At 46.4% G+C, this 18,162-nt stretch overlaps 1 protein-coding gene across 4 annotated transcripts in view; it reads right to left on the bottom strand.

The window, feature by feature from the left end:
* The window catches only part of LOC140483601 (high mobility group protein HMG-I/HMG-Y-like), a 254,191-nt gene that overhangs the window by 84,415 nt on the left and 151,614 nt on the right, over window positions 1-18,162 (bottom strand). For all 4 annotated transcript variants that reach the window (XR_011962008.1, XR_011962009.1, XM_072581857.1 and 1 more), the window contains exon 5: window positions 3,541-3,579. Coding sequence is in view for 2 of the 4 variants with exons in the window: in XM_072581857.1 (XP_072437958.1) it covers window positions 3,541-3,579 (39 nt within the window). In the remaining 2 variants the exon portion in view is untranslated. The remainder of the gene's footprint in view (window positions 1-3,540; window positions 3,580-18,162) is intronic.

An 18,162-nucleotide genomic window follows, 5' to 3' on the forward strand; every position in this document is an offset into this window, starting at 1 on the left:
TGTACCAGACCTCTGTATCCAGTCAACTTTCACCGAGTGGGTATTGTAGATACACAGAAGCTGGCATTGTGAGACATATTAGTCACATGATATTCAATAGAAATAAATGAGATGTCTTTTTACAAATAGATAGTTACATGAACTGGATCAGGCCAATCAGCCCAAATTATCGATTTCTATATGCTTATGCCCCTTCCCACCCAACCCTATCAGCATATCTATTATAGAATCCCTACAGTGTGGAAACAGGCCCTTCAGCCCAACAAGTCCATTCCAACCCTCCAAAGAGTATCACACCCAAATCCATTCCCCTACCCTATTATTCTACATTTTACCCCTGATTAATGCACCTAACCTACACATCCCTGAACACTATTGGGCATTTTAGCATGGCCAATTCACCCTAACCTGCACATCTTCACACAGACATGGGGAGAATGTGCAAACTCCACACAGATATGTAGCCCGAGGCTGGAATTGAACCCAGGTCCGTGGTGCTGTGAAGCAGCAGTGCTAACCACTGAGCCACCATGCCACCCATATCCATGTCTACCTTTCCTTCTCATTCACTTACTTAGCTTCTCCTTAAATGAACTAAGAACTGCTCCACTGTTCACTTCCACTGCTCCACGAGATGGTGAGTCCCACATTCACATCGCTCTCAGTAGAAAAATTCAGTACAAATGAGACCCATTAATCCAACACGTATCTCAAAATGAGGAATCAGCAGGACAAGTATGTTCAGTTCCAAATACTTATGCTCTTCTTTGAAATGGTCATCCTTTCTGAATATCCCATTGGCTGTATCCCATTGACCATCTTACATAGCTGTCCCCTCAGCTTTGGTACCTCCGCTCTCCACCCACGTCCCCATGTTTTTGTCTACGTCTGTCAAACCCTTCTAAAGCTTAAGGCTTCGATAAGCCCCTCATCTGTCTCTTGCATGGAGTTCCTGTGCAGTGAAAATTACTTCCATGCGTACACTTCACTGACCCAGAATCCTTCCTGCGACAATGGCTTGTGCCACTCGATAGTACCACGTGATTCCAGGCATCTATCAACCCTGGGCTCTGTTGTTCAGCTCGAACATTTGCCTTACTTACCTCGTAAACCTGCTGAGTGAGAACGTTTAATGCATACATTTTCTTGAATTAAAAACAAAATGTAACTCCACGATCTTATTCAGCGAGAGGAGATGGAGTCAGGAGAGAACCCCCCTCAATAGCCACCCCCGTCCCTTGAATGACACCACAAGTTTCCTGATGACTGCTATGCATAAATTATTTTTGGGTTGGAGTGGGGGTGGGTGGTGAAAATTGCTGGGTCTGCATTGGTGATACTCCCCTCCACCCTGCCTTCTGCAATCAATAGTATCCCCCATCTGGGTTGAATTAATCTAAATGAAGACCACATGAAACAGATATAGAGTTCATGAAGCCTTCACGGGAATGATTTATGAAAAAAAGAGGTCATCCAGGAAACCAAGTGGATTTGAAAGCCAAAGCCTTGACTCTCAAAGTATCTTCCCTGAGTCTTTTCTTTCTTTTCGCCGCCCTTTTCCCCTCCCCGTCTGGGGGTTTGTTACCATTTGGGCTTTTCTTGGAGGTGCAGGAGGGAGAGCTAAAGGAACGGGAAGGCAGAAGGTTCCAGAGGCTTGCTGTCAATGCCATGGACTCCACCCGCCTCCTGGGTTTGAAAGGGATCACGTGACATTGAGATGGAGGATCAGTCACAAATGGCGGAGTGGGGCGATGGCCTGAATGGCCTACTCCTTCTCTTATGTTCTGAGTTTCCACACGTGAGAAATGAAGTCAGTCTTGACTTGAGGTGACAGGCAATAGACAAGTCTGGGCCACCCCACACCTCTCCCAAAAGGTACAATGACTAATGGAAATGACTTAGACGCAAAGACGGACTGCAGTCCACCATATTATACTGTTACGGTACGAGATGGACTGCTCCGAGAAAGATTTCAAGTCATTTTGCCCATGAGAAGGTATATTTTATGTCATTTTTTGATCCAGAACCGGTGAACGCAAGAGTCAAAGAAGGGATTGCAGCCTCAGAGACATTTGGCCCTTCCTATCCATCCTAGCTCTATGGCGCAAATCCAGAACTCATGGCTCTGATCTTTCTTTGAATATCCCTGTATCTCTCTCTGCTTAAAGCAGGCCTTCCAAATAAATGGAAATCCATCTGCCACAAGGGAATTTTCAGATGTAGGTCCCTGACTCCTGCAGCCCCATGTGCAAGGGACAATTCTGGGTTTGTGTTTGGTCCTTGCTCCTTCTGAGGGGGCAGGGGATGGGTGGAGCAGGGGACAGCTGCCTTTGTTTTTGGATTGGGAGCCTGGCCTAATCTCCCAATCCTTCCTTCCTGGTTTGGCAAAGAGTACACCGTAGCATTGTGCAGCTTTCCCATCTCAAGCAGGGGCTTGCAAAGGGAACCCCTCCTGGAGAGGGCCCCTCCCATGATGACCACCTGACACTTTGGTTCTGAGGCTGCGACTGGGAGCTGGGAGCAGGGGGTGCAGGAATGACTGGGATCCTCCTATACTTCCCTGAGGAATATACAGGTGACTCATATGGATTTGGGATTGAAGGAAAATGCGGGATGACTCAACTGGGAATGAAATGGAAAACCCCCACTTCCCAACCCTTCCACCTCATTTTCTTTGTATTTTCATCTCAGGTAACATGGAGAATAATCATTCAATTACAGTCATAGCGCCAAACAGCACAGAAAAAGGCTCTTCAGCCCAACTCATCCCTGCCAACCAATTTTCCCAAACTGAATTAGTCCCATTTGCCTCTGTTTAGCCCATATCCCTCTAAATCTTTCCTATCCATGTACCTGTCCAAATGTTTTTTTAAATGTTGTAACTGTACCTATCCCTACCACTCCCTCTGGCAGTTCATTCTACATTCGAACCAACCTCTATGTGAAAATGTTACCCCTTTTAAATCTTCCTCTCACCTTCAAACTATGCCCTCTAGCTTTGGACTCCCTACCCTACCTTGGCTATTTACCCTACCCATGCCCTTGTGTTTTTCTAACCATCTATGAGATCTCCCCTCAGCCTCTGATGCTCCAGGAAAAGCCCCAGCCTACCCAGCTTCTACTTCTAACTCAAACCTTCCGGTCTCAGTAACATCCTTGTAAATCGTTTTCACATCCTTTCTACTTTATTGGATTGGCATTAAATTAAAACCTTCACAAAGCGTTGTTACACATTTTGAAGTGTTTGGATTGCTGAGCTTTAAGACGTGACTTCACGTCAAAGGCATGGTGTATGCAGACACTGGGTGGCTGAGTTGCATTCTGGGAAACCTGCCCCCTTTGAGGAGGTTATAACAATACCTTCAGTGACAAGTTAACAATCTTGAAATAATTATGACGGGGGCTTGAATTGATGGGTGGGACAGGAAAAGAACACAGTTCAACACTTCACATTTACCACCAGGACTGTCACTGTGTCACAGATATTGAGTGCTATTAAGAGACAGTGCTTCAGAAGGGGTTTGCTGAGAGTATCCCTACCTGAGGTGCTTCTTCTTCTTCCTGTTGTGTTCGTTGAGGCTGTTGGAAGGAAAAGAAATTGCATTAAGGACAGGTCTGGGTAACATATTTATTGCATTGTCATCCATCATTCTTATAATCCTGCCTAGTGCTGAGATGTGGAGGGCTGGAGACAAGAGGGTGCACTGAAATCCCAATATATTTGAGGGAAAATCCCATTCCTCAGCATATCCCATTTCCTGATGAACAAAGTTAAAAATCACACAACACCAGGTTATAGTCTAACAGGTTTATTTCGAAGTACAAGCTTTCTGATTTTACTATAAATTCTGTGTTCTCTGATCCTGCCCCACTCACTACCTAACAAAGAAGCAGCGCTCTGAAAGCTTAGACATCCAAGTAAACCTGTTGGACTATTGCCTGGTGTTGTGTGATTTTTAACTTTATTGACCCCAGTTGTACACCAGCACCTCCACTTGATGTACAATGGAGTGGTACAGAGTGTGGTCAGTGCTGTTTGGCAGCTAATGTCCTTCAGGGAAGGAAAACGCCATCACTGTCAGGCCTAGCCTACATGTGACTCCAGGCCCACAGCAATGTGTTTAGCTCTGGGCAATTCGGGACGGATAATAAATGGTGGCCCAGCCAGTGATGCCCACATCCTGTGAATGAATTATATATAAAAAAACAGCATAGTGCCTTAAAGAGTGAACCGGATGAACAGTTGGGTTAACATGTGGACCCGAGGAAGAAATGTTGGCCAGAAAAATCAGGAAAACACCTTGCGTACTTCTTCAAATAGCACCACAGCCTCCAGGCTGCTCCATTCCTGCCCTTGGCACAAAGGACAAGCAAGGCATCCCTCACAGGGATAATGAGCTGGGGCTGAGACTCCCCTTCCATATCACTTCAGGCGGTGAGACTCAGTTAGTATCCCCACCAATGCTCCCACTGGGACATTAATAAGTTCATTGCAGATTGGAGTGACATTGTCCCTTTCTGATCTGTCATGGTCACCAAGGGGGTTTCAGGTGGGATTCCCACTGTCTAAAGATAGCCAACTTGTCAGTATTTCCAAGTAGAACAGATTCAAGTCAAAATGTTCTAACCACTGAGTGGCACGGTGGCTCAGTAGTTAGCACTGCTACCTCACAGTGCCAGGAACTTTGGTTCGATTCCACCCTCCAGTGATTGTCTATGTGGAGCTTGCACGTTCTCCCCATCTCTGGATGAGTTTCCTCCCACAGACCAAAGGTGTGCAGGATAGGTGGATTAGCTATGCTAAATTACCCATAGTATCCAGGAATATGCAGGTCAGGTGAATTAGCCACGGGGAAAGCAAGGTTACAGGGATTGGATGGGATGCTCTTCTGAGGGTTGGTACGGGCTGAATGGTCTGCTTCCGCTGTGGGGATTCTATTCTATGCCTCTTCCCTCAAGGATAAATCTTGTTTCAGCCAACTGAAAGATACAATGAAAACTCTCCATCAGATGTAATTCCTCACTTATGATTGAGAGATGAAGAACAAGGCCCAGGTATCATTGGTTATTCATTCTCCCTCTGACTGATGTTAGCCCCCTCATTCTGCCACAGCAAACAGCACTGGAAAAATGATGGCAACATCCATTGAAGTGCAGCCGACAACCCCAACCTAAGGAAAACGTTGACCCTTCAGACTTGTCTGAAACACTCCCAACACTAAAAGAACAGAGAGAGTTGTACTTTTGTATGGTTTCATTATATCCCTCCATTATAGTCCTCAGACAATACATCATTTTGGACTTCAGTCATTGTTTTGCGTGGAAAGGAAAGCGGTGGCCATTTTGGACACAGGAGGATCCCGCAGACATATTGTGATGAATGATGGGCCCCTCTGGAGGTTGTGAGTTGAGGGTGGATCAAAGACCTTTCCCCATTTTAAAGAGAGACTGCAGCTGGGGGTCTCTCATGTCCTTCTGAGGCACCAGAATGAGGTGTTCCTTTGTCCCATCCACGGGATGTTCATACTCCAGACGTGAGAGCGCGAGTGCCCAGTGCTTTATACCTTGTACAGTGGCCCAGTGTGTCTGCGTTGAAATGCCTGCGCTCTCAGTGAGGCCACTCCTTGTGGTGTGACAGAAAGATTCAGAAAGGAAAAAGAAGGAAGAATCCAAATAAATCTGCCAAGGTCCCTAGTCCTTCTTACCACGCACTGAGGCCTGCTCTTAGTTCCAATGTGAAGGAAACCACACTACAGAGACCTTCAGAACATCCGGGTGGGGGAACGGACATGTAAGAGGGATTTATTCATCCACTGGGAAGAGGAGTTGGCAAGGAGCAGAAAACTGGAAACTGAGGAACCAACGTGAAGCAGTAGAAGAATCACAGATGTAAGTGAGAAAAGATTGGACGGGGTGGGGGGGGGGAAACAAAACAGAGTCAAGATTAAAAAGAATAACTTCAGTAGGGCAGAAAGAGTCGGCGCGGTGGCTCAGTGGTTAGCAACTGCTGCCTCACAGCGCCAAGGACCCGGGTTTGATTCCAACCTCGAGTGATTGTCTGTGTGAAATTTGCTTGTTCTCCCCGTGTCTGTGTGGGTTTCCACTGGGTGCTCCGGTTTCCTCCCATAGCCCAAAGACTGCTGCTTCACATTGATTCCTCAGTTACAGGTTAGGTGAACTGGCCATGCTAAATTGTCCATAGTGTCCAAGGAAGTTAGGTTGGGTGCATTACTCAGGGAAAGTGTAGAGTAATAGGGTCGGGGAAATGGGTTTGGGTGTGATGCTTGGAGGGTCGGTATGGACTTGTTGGGCCAAATGGCCTGTTTATAAAACAAACGAGGCTGACTCGATGGTTCAGTGGGGTAATCCTTATTGTGGAATTTGGGAAGGGGGTAGACGCAGGCTGTGCCGGGTCGGGAGGGCTATGAAGTAAGCTAGTGTGGACACTCCTGGAGTGTCCAATGGTGGGGTAATGATCTGCAGAGAGCTTGGAGGAAATGTGGGAGAGTTTGTGGTCAGCTTTTGTAAGGTAGATGTCAGCACGTCAGACAACGACTGAACCAGCCTTACCAGCGGAATGTTTTAAAAGTTTAATCATTGTGGTGTTGGAGGAAATGCAGCAGCAAATTTTGCTCACAAATGATTTCACAAACAGCAACCTGATAATAATCAGCTAACCTGCTTTTACTGAAGGGATAAACAATGTTCAAGGCACTGGAGAGAAACTCTGTGCCATTTCTTAAAATTAGCGCCTTCCAATCTTTCTGTCTGATCTGAGAGGGCAGACAGAGTTTCAGCTTAACCTCTTACTGGGGAGACTGCACCGCTGACAATGCAGCACTCCACAGAATGGCCCAGGAGTGTCGAATCTAGTTATGAAGCAAAGTGTCTGGAGTTGGACTTGTGTTGTAAAATGAATCCTCAGTATGTTGTGTGAGCTCTCTAATAGATTTACTGCTGCTGTCCTCTTTCCTGGTAGGGATCTACACATATCGACATCCACTTGGCTCAGTGTGGGAGAGGCTAGGTGAACCCACATCTTTGGACTGCAGCAGGAAATTCACACAGACACACACAGATAGCCACCTGAGGGTGGGACTGAACCCTGGCGCTGTGAGGCACTAACCACTGAGCTACCCTGCTACAAGTTACGCTGATAGGATAGACATTGTGACATGGGCTAAGAAAGACTCAAATGTTAGCTCCTACTCTTCCTGCCCAAAGCATACATAGAAACAGTACCGTAGCAGGTGGTGGTTAATGCACCCCTCAGCATTAACCCTGCCAGACCCTGACACTCCCTTACATCTCTCTCCAAGCTTTTGGTTTCCACTATTAATATTTACACATTTGTAATATAAGTGGTTTCATCACTACCCCATCGTTTCACTCTTCTCCCTGGTTGTGCTGCCTTTGGATTTGAAAGATTGATCGATGTCTGGATTGAGAAGGGTACTCTTTAGCATTAACCCTTTCAGACCCATACACTCTCTCACACTTTCAAACCATGGAGTCAGCATTCCAGTGCACTGTGCCTCTCAGTCCAGTACGCAAATGAAACCCTGATTAAAATTTGTGGATTGTCTTACTCTCATCTTCTTCATTAAAACGTCAATGCCATCTTTGTCACAAATAATATCGGATCACACTCCATTCACCTGGGAATGGCTCAATCCAACACCTCTGAGTCATACATGTTTCATACGAACTTAATCGCAATCCAATCATAGAGTCATAGAGGCACACAGCACAGAAACAGGCCCTTCAGCCCAACCTGTCCCTGCCAATCAGGCATCCCAAACTGAACCACTCCCATTTGCCTGTGATTGATCCATATCCCTCTAGATCTTTCCTATCCTTGTACCCGATCAAATGCCTTTTGAATGTTGTGATTGTACCAGTCTTTATCACTTCCTCGGGCAGCTCATTCCGCATACGAACCACTCTCTGTGTGAAAGAATTGCCCTGAGTTTCCTTTGAAATGTTTCCCTTCTCAGTTTAGTTTAGTTTTGGACTCCCCTATCTTGGGGAAAAGACCTTGGTTAGTTAGTTACCCTGTCCATGCTCCTCACGATTTTCTAAACCTCTGTAAGATCACTCCTAAGCCTTCGAAAGAAATGTCCCAGCCTATTCAGCCTTTCCTTAATAACTCAAAGCCTCCAGTCTTGGTAATGTCCTTATAAACATCCAATTGGACGTGGTGAGGCCTGGACAATGTTGTTAATTGGGGTGTTTGTGTTCTGCCATCTCATGCTTCAGATGCCAAACACAGAATTGGCACCAAGAGCCTCCCCTCAGTTTGGATTCATCTCACTAAGGGATTACATCATGAGCTGGAGATGTGAACAGCGTTGCCAAGGTTCTGCCCATGACATCATTGTTGGAACTGATCTACTGTCAAACTAACTTTGCCCCTTTTACTCACCAGTGAAGCAGTTCAGCAGTGCCATTATGAGCTGGAAAACTACCTTAAGGTGGCACGAGCTGCCTACCACAGCTTTGGAATGCTTGACTGCATTCGTGGCCCTGAATGCAGGCTATAAACACGTCGTGGTGAAAGACACAGTAACATGTGAAATAACTCCACAGAGGCCATATCCCATCACCCTTAATTTACATATGGAGCGTCCTTGACACTGATCCAGCTCCCTCAGAGCCAGCTCTCAGAGTGAGCAGAACCGCTGACACTCCTGTTAATTTTTTTGTTGAAGGTATCCTTACACCAAGTCACTCTTTATTTACACACGTATAGTAGTGGACACTGGTCTGGCTTCCTCACAGCCAGCTCTCAGAGTGAACAGAACCTCTGACACCCTGTTTTTTCACCCCTCTTCCCACACACTATCACCTAACAGCGGTAGCGCTTATATTTTCCCCGCACCCATGTCATGTGTGTGTGTGTGTGTGCAGGTGTCGGGCACAGTGAAAAACAACAAATGTGTGATCTTTATTGATATTTCACCATCAGGAAGCAAGGAAACACCCGAGTGGCCAGTGACAAGCAGTGCTCTTCTGAGAGGGAAATGCTGCGTGATCAAACAGTGAAGGGGAGGACAAGGATTTAAGTCCTGTTTATGTCTGTGAGCCAGGACTCCCTGATTGAACAAGATTAACACCCCCAGTCAGCAAACTCATATTACATGAGGCCTGATGAAGGGCTTTTGCCCAAAACTTCGATTTTCCTGCTCCTCAGATGCTGCCTGACCTGCTGTGCTTTTCCAGGACCACTCTAATCTAGACGCTGATCTCCAGCATCTGCAGTCCCCACTTTTGCTTCCTATGAGGCCCACCTGATTGACCTCATTACAATCACTATCATGTGCATACGGCTTATGTAAAATCTGCTTTAAAAGTAAAACTTGTTAAATACCATGAGCAACAATACTTGGTACAGTGGATAACACTCCTGCCTCTGAGCCAGAGCGTTGGATGTTCAAGCCCTGCTCTGAGACTCGAATTGACCAGCCTTCCAGCACAGTACTAAGGAAGTGTTGTAGAGTCAGAGGAGCTTTCTCTCAAAGGCAGTCTTATCCTCAATCCCTGTCCCTGCCTTCTCAGGAGGGTGTGAAAGATTCTTTAGACATATAGAGTCACAGAGATGTACAGCATGGAAACACACCCTTTGGTCCAATTTGTCCACACTGACCAGATATCCTCAACTAATCTAGTTCCATTTGCCAGCACTTGGCCTATATCCCTCCAACCCTTCCTATTCATATACCCATCCAGATGCCTTTTAAATGCTGTAATTGTACCAGCCTCCACCACTTCGTCTGGCAGCTCATTCCATACACGCACCATCCTCTGCATGAAAAAGTTGCCCTTTAGGTCCCTTCTAATGTTTCCCACTCTCACCTTAAACCCATGCCCTCTAGCTCTGGACTAATCTCCCTAGGATCCTGTCAAATATTTCTCTCTCAATCAACATCACAAACAGGAAACGCTGTCTCATACTCTATGTCAACAAGATCTCCAATCTCTTTCGATAGCACACAACCCACAAAACCAGCCAAACTTGTCAATGACACATACTGATCTGACTTGTCTTGAGTACCTTAAAATGGTGGCCCAGTATTTTCATTTCCAAATCTGACTGGAATCCCCCTTTGGGAATCCATCATCTTCACTTAATAACCTCGGTAACAGTTTCCTCAGTGATTTCCACAACCATCAGATAGAAGTGATAGAGCTCACAGATAGAGGGGTGGTTCTAACATTTGTTGTGAAGCAATTGTGGCCCTCTCCTCCACAGGTTCATGCCAACACGCAACAATATCAACCTGCATTTGCGAAGCATCTATAGTATTTGGCCTGGTGCAGACTGGTGCCAAAGCTCAGTGCGGTGTGGAGCCAAGGCCTGGTGCGGGCTGAAGCCAAGGCCCAGTGTGGGCTGAAGCCAAGGAGATACACCACAATCTGGAAATCAGTTTAGCTCAGCTGGCTGGATTGCTAGTTTGCAGAGCCGTATGATGCCAACAGTGTGGGTTCAATTCCCATCACTGGCTTGAGGTTACCATGAAGGACTCTCCTTCTCAACCTCTTCCCTCGCCTGAGGCCTGAGGTTGAGGAATGAACCCGCAACATGTTTTGTTGAGGTTGAGCAGACGAGTGTCTGCTGAGCCCCCTCCCTGGCCCAACATTTAGTCCTCAAACTCCATCTCTAAAGGGGGGGGGGGCTCGTTATTGATTCCACTCCCCTTTGTGAGGTTGCGTTTCCAGTAAATTGACTGCAGTGATGACCGCATGACAATGTTTCATGACGGCTGCAAAGGATGTGCTGAAGTAATGAAGGGCGCTACGTAAATGGAGGCCTACCCTACCTTTCTTCTTCCGTATCTTAAAAAGAACTTTCTATTTGGTTTTGACCTGGAATTCAGCTACCCACCCCCGAAACGATAACCCTCCTCTTGAGTTTGCTGTTTCTCACCTGTTCCGAGCGCCGTTTGTCTTATTGCTAAAGTGCAGTCAATGGGCACCATCTCCATTCCCTTGGTATCTAATTTTCCCGCCTTGGGCGACTGTCTGTGTGGAGTTTGCACATTCTTCCTGTGTCTGCGTGGGTTTCCTCTGGGTGCTCCAGTTTCCTCCCACAGTCTAAAGATGTGCAGGTTAGGTGAATTGGCCATTCTTAACTGCCCATAGTATTAGGTGCATTAGGTGCATTCGGGAAATGGATCTGGGTGGGTTACTCTTCGGAGGGTCGGGTGTGGACTGGTTGGACCGAAGGGCCTGTTTTCACACTGTAGGGAATCTAATCTAATCTGATGGTGGCTCGGTAGACCTTTGCCTGGACCTGAGTCCACGTGACGGTAAATTCCAATTCACCAATTCTCCTCACGAAGTTGAGAAGGGAGAGATTTTCTGAATGCAGACGCGTTTGTGTTCCACGTACTGGCTCGCAGGTAAAAAACAAATTCCAACTCATTTGCAGCCAGTAGCTTAGGCAAGGCTGTATTCCTTAAGCTAATAAACATTTACCAGATGGAATCTTGCTCCAGGGCAAAACTGGCATGGGTCCAGGCCTTTAGTCTCATGTACAACAACCACCTCCTCCCCCGCCCCTGTCTTCCAATCGTCTAACCTCCTCCCCACAACCCCCCCCCCCCCAACAACTGCCATCCCCCTCCCCCACCCCGTCTCCCCCGTAACCATCAGGAGAGATTACAAACAAGCACAAGCTGTTCTGGCAGAGCCTGGTTTCTGTTTTATGAATGAGGAAAGCTTGGGTCGTTTCCACCTTCAAACACTGCTCAACAGGAGAAGCAGATTTTCCCAGGCTTCCTCAGAGCTCGAGAGAGAGAGAGAGAGAGAGAGAGAGAGAAAAAAACTCTGGACAGCAAAAACAAAATTAAAAACACAGAGAGAAGGCCAGCTTGCAATTTTTTTCCCTCTCAGATTGTAGTTGGAGTGAGCCTGGGTCAGGGAAGTTCCAGTAACCAATGGATTTGAAAATCCTCAAACCCACGGATTTTGAACTCTTTTATCAAGAGAACTTAAAGGGCCTACCGAGGGTATAAATCAGACTCCTGACCAAGGCCCAGACACCTGCTATTGTTTATGATACTCTCTGAAACGGAAGCCCAAACTAACCAGATGACAGGGAGGTGGGCTATTTTCTCAACTATAAGCGTCCATTCTCAATCTGCCAGCCTATGTTTTGACGGTCTATTCAGCATTTTGTTTTTTGGCTTGCGGGATGTGGGCATTGCCAGTCGGGCAACATTTGTTGCCTATCCCTAATTTCCCAGAGGGCAGATAAGAGTCAATCACATCACTGTGGGTCTGGAGTCAGGTGTAAGCCAAACCAGATAAAGGTGGCTGGTTTTCCATTCTCAGAAGGCTGTAGAGAACCAGATGGGTTTTCTACAACAATTGACTTTGGTTAAATGATCACCGTTAGGCTAGCATTTCATTCTGAACTTTTATTGAGTATAAACTTGGTCATTTGGCTGGCTTGGATTCAAACCAATGTCCCCAGAACAATAGCCTAGGGTTCTGAACAATGAGGCAGAAGTGGGTACTGCAGATGCTGGAGGTTAGAGTCAAGATTAGAGTGGTGCTGGAAAAGCACAGCAGGCCAGGCAGCATCCGAGGAACAGGAAAAATCGACGTTTCGGGCAAAAGTACTTCATCAAGAATTCTGGATAATGAGTCCAGTGACAATGTTTCCTCCTCATCATACTGAATAGCTGCCATCTTGGCCCTCAGGAGGCCACTTGACACAACTGAGTGGCTTGGTCGGCCATGACAGAGTCAGCCATCTTGCCATGGAGGGCTAGAGTCATGTGTCAGCCAGACTGTGAAAGGACAGCAGATTCCCTCTTATAATGGACAGACTAGTGAACCTGACAATCTGAAAGATTAAGAAACATTGTTACAGAGAGTGGTTAATTTTTAAAATTGTTGCTTTATAAATTGATTGAACCTAAGCTTGCACAAAACCAAACATAGAGGAGATGAAGTAGACCATTCGGCCCATTGATTCTGCTCTACCATTCAATTGGATCATGGCTGATCTGATCATCCTCAACTCCATTTTTCCTGCCTTCTCTCCATAATTCATGATTCCCTTATTAATTAAATAATTTTTTAAAGCTTTGAATATACTTAATTCTCTACAGTCCTCCATGGTCAAGAATTTCACAGATTCATCACCCTCCAAATGAAGAAATTCCTCCTCATTTCTGCTTTAAACGGATGACTCCTTGTGGTCCTGGACTCGCCCACAAGGGGAAACAACATTTCCACATCTACTCTGTCAAGTCACCTCAGAATTTTGCACGTTTCAACAGGGTCTTCCTCTTTAATTCTTCTAAATAAGAACAACAATAGGCCCAGCCTACTCAACCTCTCCTCGTAAGCCAATCCTTCTGTGCCTGCGATGAACCGACTGAATCTTCTCTGGACTGCAATAGTTGTCCTGATGAGATGTGAACACATGTAACGCCTACAACAGAATGGAGCCTTTGGATTACCCTGGTAACTGCTTCTAGATGGTAGCGGCCAATTCAAGATGACAAAGGGGATAGACAAAGTAGAAACGGAGAGCATGTTTCCATGTGTGAGGCAACTAGCATGAGGCAGCATCATTTCAGGATGTGGGTGGAAGATCCAAAACAGAGATGAGGAGAAATTACCCCTCTCAAAGGGTTACAAATCTGGGAATTCATTACCCCAGTGTACAATGGATGCTGGGTCACTTATTAAGTTTAAGGAGGACACCATTTTCAAGGAACTGTGCACCTGCACTCCAAGAGTCCTGGGACAGAGGACTGTCCACCACAGGCTTAATTTTATGAGAAGAATCCTATCAGAACTTTTTTCTTTCACATCCATTTCTTAATGTCTTTGGCATCCCAATTCTATGCTAGTGGTACCGATGATGGATGGAAAGATTAACAAGATCACAACAACGTGAGAGTGAGATTGGAGAGTGTCATAAAACCTGTGCCCAAAGGAAAATCTGTGTGTGTGTGCCTGTGTGTGTGTGTACCTGTGTCTGTCTCTGTGTGTGTGTCTGAGTGTGTGTCTGTGCACCTGTATATGCATGTGTCTGTGTTTGCGTACATGTGTCTGTCTGCACCTGTGTCTCTGTGTGTACCTGTATCTGTGTATGTGTCTCAGTGTATGTGTGTCTGTGTGTGCATATCTGTGTATGTACCTGTATCTAAGTGTGTGTATGTGCGTCTGTGTTTGCGTATCTCTCTCTGTGCTTGTGTGTGTCTCTTTACGCCTGTGTGCATCTGAGTCTGTGCCTGTGTATGTACCTGTGTGTGCGCTGTGGGTGTATATGTGTCTCTCTGTACCTGTGTGTGTGCCTGTGTCTGTATGTGTCTGTCTGTGCCTGTATGTATACCTGTGTGTCTATATCTGGATGCACGTGTGCATGTGTCTCTCTCTCTCTCGCTCTCTCTCTCTCACTCTCTCTGTGTCTGACAGATCCTCAATTTATTTTCTACAGCTGTTTACCCATTTACACTCTCACCAGTCGAGCTGTGTGCGCGGATGGGGGGAAAGTGGGGGGGAGGCTTTAAAAAAAAAAGTAACAGAAAAAAGTCCTGGGAACATCTAAAATTTAACAATGCTTCAGTGATCAACGCTTTGTGAAAATAGACCATCTCTTCAGTAATGTGTGGCGCAGTTACAATGTTATGTGGGAATTGGCTAACAGAGAGAGCAAGAGAGAAAGAATGAATTCATTTTTTTTTAGAAAGTGGGATTCCGAAATTCCAACAGCTGCTTTCATAATCAAATTGGATGTGGTCACCAAGAAGTCATGGTTAACTTCAATCCCCCATAACCTGAAGGATTAAAACCTTAAAACAGGCTTACTGTGTGCGGGCAAAGACTGAAAGAGCTCTGGTGAGGACAAGATAGGAATAGTTTCTCTGTCCCCTCCTGTTACCACATTCAGTTCATTAAGTTTCTTCTGCTTGTTGCAATGGGGGCCCTTGGTGTCTTTGGTACATCTCCCAGTGACAAAGCCCTGAGTGGTCAGGAACCAAGTATGGTCCAGCAAACTGCAAACACGGCAGTGCTCCCTTGCCACTCCAAATCGATGATGTGCCTCAAGAGTACTCACTGTGCCGTCATTTGCTCTGGCTGTGGCAGGTAGACACGCCCATGGCATTGCTCACAATAGCTGCCTGGTTGCGATCATTTGGAGCTAATCTGGGCCTGTCCTGCAGAGACTCCACTCCCACTGAGAATTTGGACCAAGAACAAACTGCATTGAGTTGCAACATGGATACTGCACATCAAAGACAACGCCCTCCCTTTATCTGGTGCCTTTACTATCATTAAAACACTCTGAGGAGCTTCACCTGCAGCATTATCAGAAAACCAAAAAATTGACACTGGGCTACATAAGACCTTGTCCGCTCCCCAGAAGATAGATTGGGATACAACATTAACAGGAGCCTTTCACTGGAGAACAAACAGAGTTGCAGCAACCTGGAATTCCAACAATCCAAAGGTGCACAGAGTTGCCTTTTGATGGCCCTGAATCTAAGCTATCCCATTTTCCTGGACCTCCCCAGTGCTGCATCTCCATTGGTAGCTTTCAGAGGGGAAGAATATGAAGGAGTGTGTGGAAAATCCACACTGAATGGCTATTACTTCAATGCTAACCTTGTCCTGATCAAGGATATCCTTCCCTTTTGAATCCTGCATTCCAAACAACTACACACGGCATTTAAGCCAATGGGAGGTGTGGAATAGCAGAGGTGTATGGTCATTTGACTTTTTGACCCTGTTTCACTACTCAACAGCGATTGTGTGCTTCAATCTCATTTATCGTCCATGATGTGACTGATCTCCCTCTCCAAAAATACACTTGACATTTCTAAGTGGATCCCTGTTCCCATACCACCACCCTCTACAGCGTTTTGTCTGGCCAGGGGTGAGGAGGCATAAATTCAGGAACACTGTGTGAACTGGAAGATCTAATGTTCATTTTAAGGTTACACCTCCTTGTTCTGCACGCCAGGACCCACAGAAGGCAGTGCCAGCATCTTCAGTCAAGAGTGTGGTGCTGGGAAAGCACAGCAGGTCAGGCAGCATCCGAGGAGCAGGAACATCGACGCTTCGGGTAATCAGGAATGTGGAGTGCCTGACCTGCTGTGCTTTTCCAGCACCACTCTAATCTAGACTTTGATCTCCAGCATCTGCAGTCCCCACTTTTGCTTCCTATGAGGCCCACCTGATTGACCTCATTACAATCACTATCATGTGCATACGGCTTATGTAAAATCTGCTTTAAAAGTAAAACTTGTTAAATCCCATGAGCAACAATACTTGGTACAGTGGATAACACTCCTGCCTCTGAGCCAGAGCGTTGGATGTTCAAGCCCTGCTCTGAGACTCGAGTTGACCAGCATTCCAGCACAGTACTAAGGAAGTGCTGTAGAGTCAGAGGAGCTTTCTCTCAAAGGCAGTCTTATCCTCAATCCCTGCCCCTACCTTCTCAGGAGGGTGTGAAAGATTCTTTAGACATATAGAGTCACAGAGTTACAGCATGGAAACACACCCTTTGGTCCAATTTGTCCATGCTGACTAGATATCCTCAACTAATCTAGTTCCATTTGCCAGCACTTGGCCTATATCCCTCCAACCCTTCCTATTCATATACCCATCCAGATGCCTTTTAAATGCTGTAATTGTACCAGCCTCCACCACTTCGTCTGGCAGCTCATTCCATACACGCACCATCCTCTGCATGAAAATGTTGCCCTTTAGGTCCCTTCTAATGTTTTCCACTCTCACCTTAAACCCATGCCCTCTAGCTCTGGACTAATCTCCCTAGGATCCTGTAAAATATTTCTCTCTCAATCAACATCACAAACAGGAAACGCAGTCTCATACTCTATGTCAACAAAATTAGATTAGATTACTTACAGTGTGGAAACAGGCCCTTCGGCCCAACAAGGCCACACCGCCCCGCCGAAGCGCAACCCACCCATACCCCTACATCTACCCCTTACCTCACACTACGGGCAATTTAGCATGGCCAATTCACCTGACCTGCACATCTTTGGACTGTGGGAGGAAACCGGAGCACCCGGAGGAAACCCACACAGACACGGGGAGAACGTGCAAACTCCACACAGTCAGTCGCCTGAGGCGGGAATTGAACCTGGGTCTCTGGCGCTGTGAGGCAGCAGCGCTAACCACTGTGCCACTGTGCCGCCCACAAAGATCTCCCATCTCTTTCGATAGCACACAACCCACAAAACCAGCCAAACTTGTCAATGACACATACTGATCTGACTTGTCTTGAGTACCTTAAAATGGTGGCCCAGTATTTTCATTTCCAAATCTGACTGGAATCCCCTTTTGGGAATCCATCATCTTCACTTAATAACCTCGGTAACAGTTTCCTCAGTGATTTCCACAACCATTGGAGAGAAGTGATAGAGCTCACAGATAGAGGGGTGGTTCTAACATTTGTTGTGAAGCAATTGTGGCCCTCTCCTCCACAAGTTCATGCCAACACGCAACAATATCAACCTGCATTTGCGAAGCATCTATAGTATTTGGCCTGGTGCAGACTGGTGCCAAAGCTCAGTGCGGTGTGGAGCCAAGGTCTGGTGTTGTCTGGAGCTAAGGTCCAGTGCAGACTGAAGCCAAGGCCTGGTGCGGGCTGAAGCCAAGGCCCAGTGTGGGCTGAAGCCAAGGAGATATACCACAATCTGGAAATCAGTTTAGCTCAGCTGGCTGGATTGCTAGTTTGCAGAGCAGTATGATACCAACAGTGTGGGTTCAATTCCCATCACTGGCTTGAGGTTACCATGAAGGACTCTCCTTCACAACCTCTTCCCTCGCCTGAGGTCTGGTGGCCCTCAGGTTAAATCACCACAGTTGCCTCTCTCTAATAAGAGAGCAGTCCCTATGCACTGGCAAGACTATGGTGAGACACAACACCACAATCTAACCAAAGAGGGTGGTATTCCTGACTCTGATTCGGGCTCTTTCATTACTGTGGTGGAGGTATCAGCTCGACCAGTGGAGATTCAAGGCATTCAATAATCAATCTATTCAGGGATGCTATTACACTGCTCTGGACACATTAGGACTTGAACCCAGGCTTGGAGGCAGGGACACTACCACTGCACCACAAAGAAACCACCTTCTCTCCCAGAAATTCAAACAGGCAGTCATTCC

This window comes from Chiloscyllium punctatum, chromosome 12 (genome assembly GCF_047496795.1).
Source record: "Chiloscyllium punctatum isolate Juve2018m chromosome 12, sChiPun1.3, whole genome shotgun sequence".
In the NCBI taxonomy this organism is placed as follows: domain Eukaryota; kingdom Metazoa; phylum Chordata; class Chondrichthyes; order Orectolobiformes; family Hemiscylliidae; genus Chiloscyllium; species Chiloscyllium punctatum.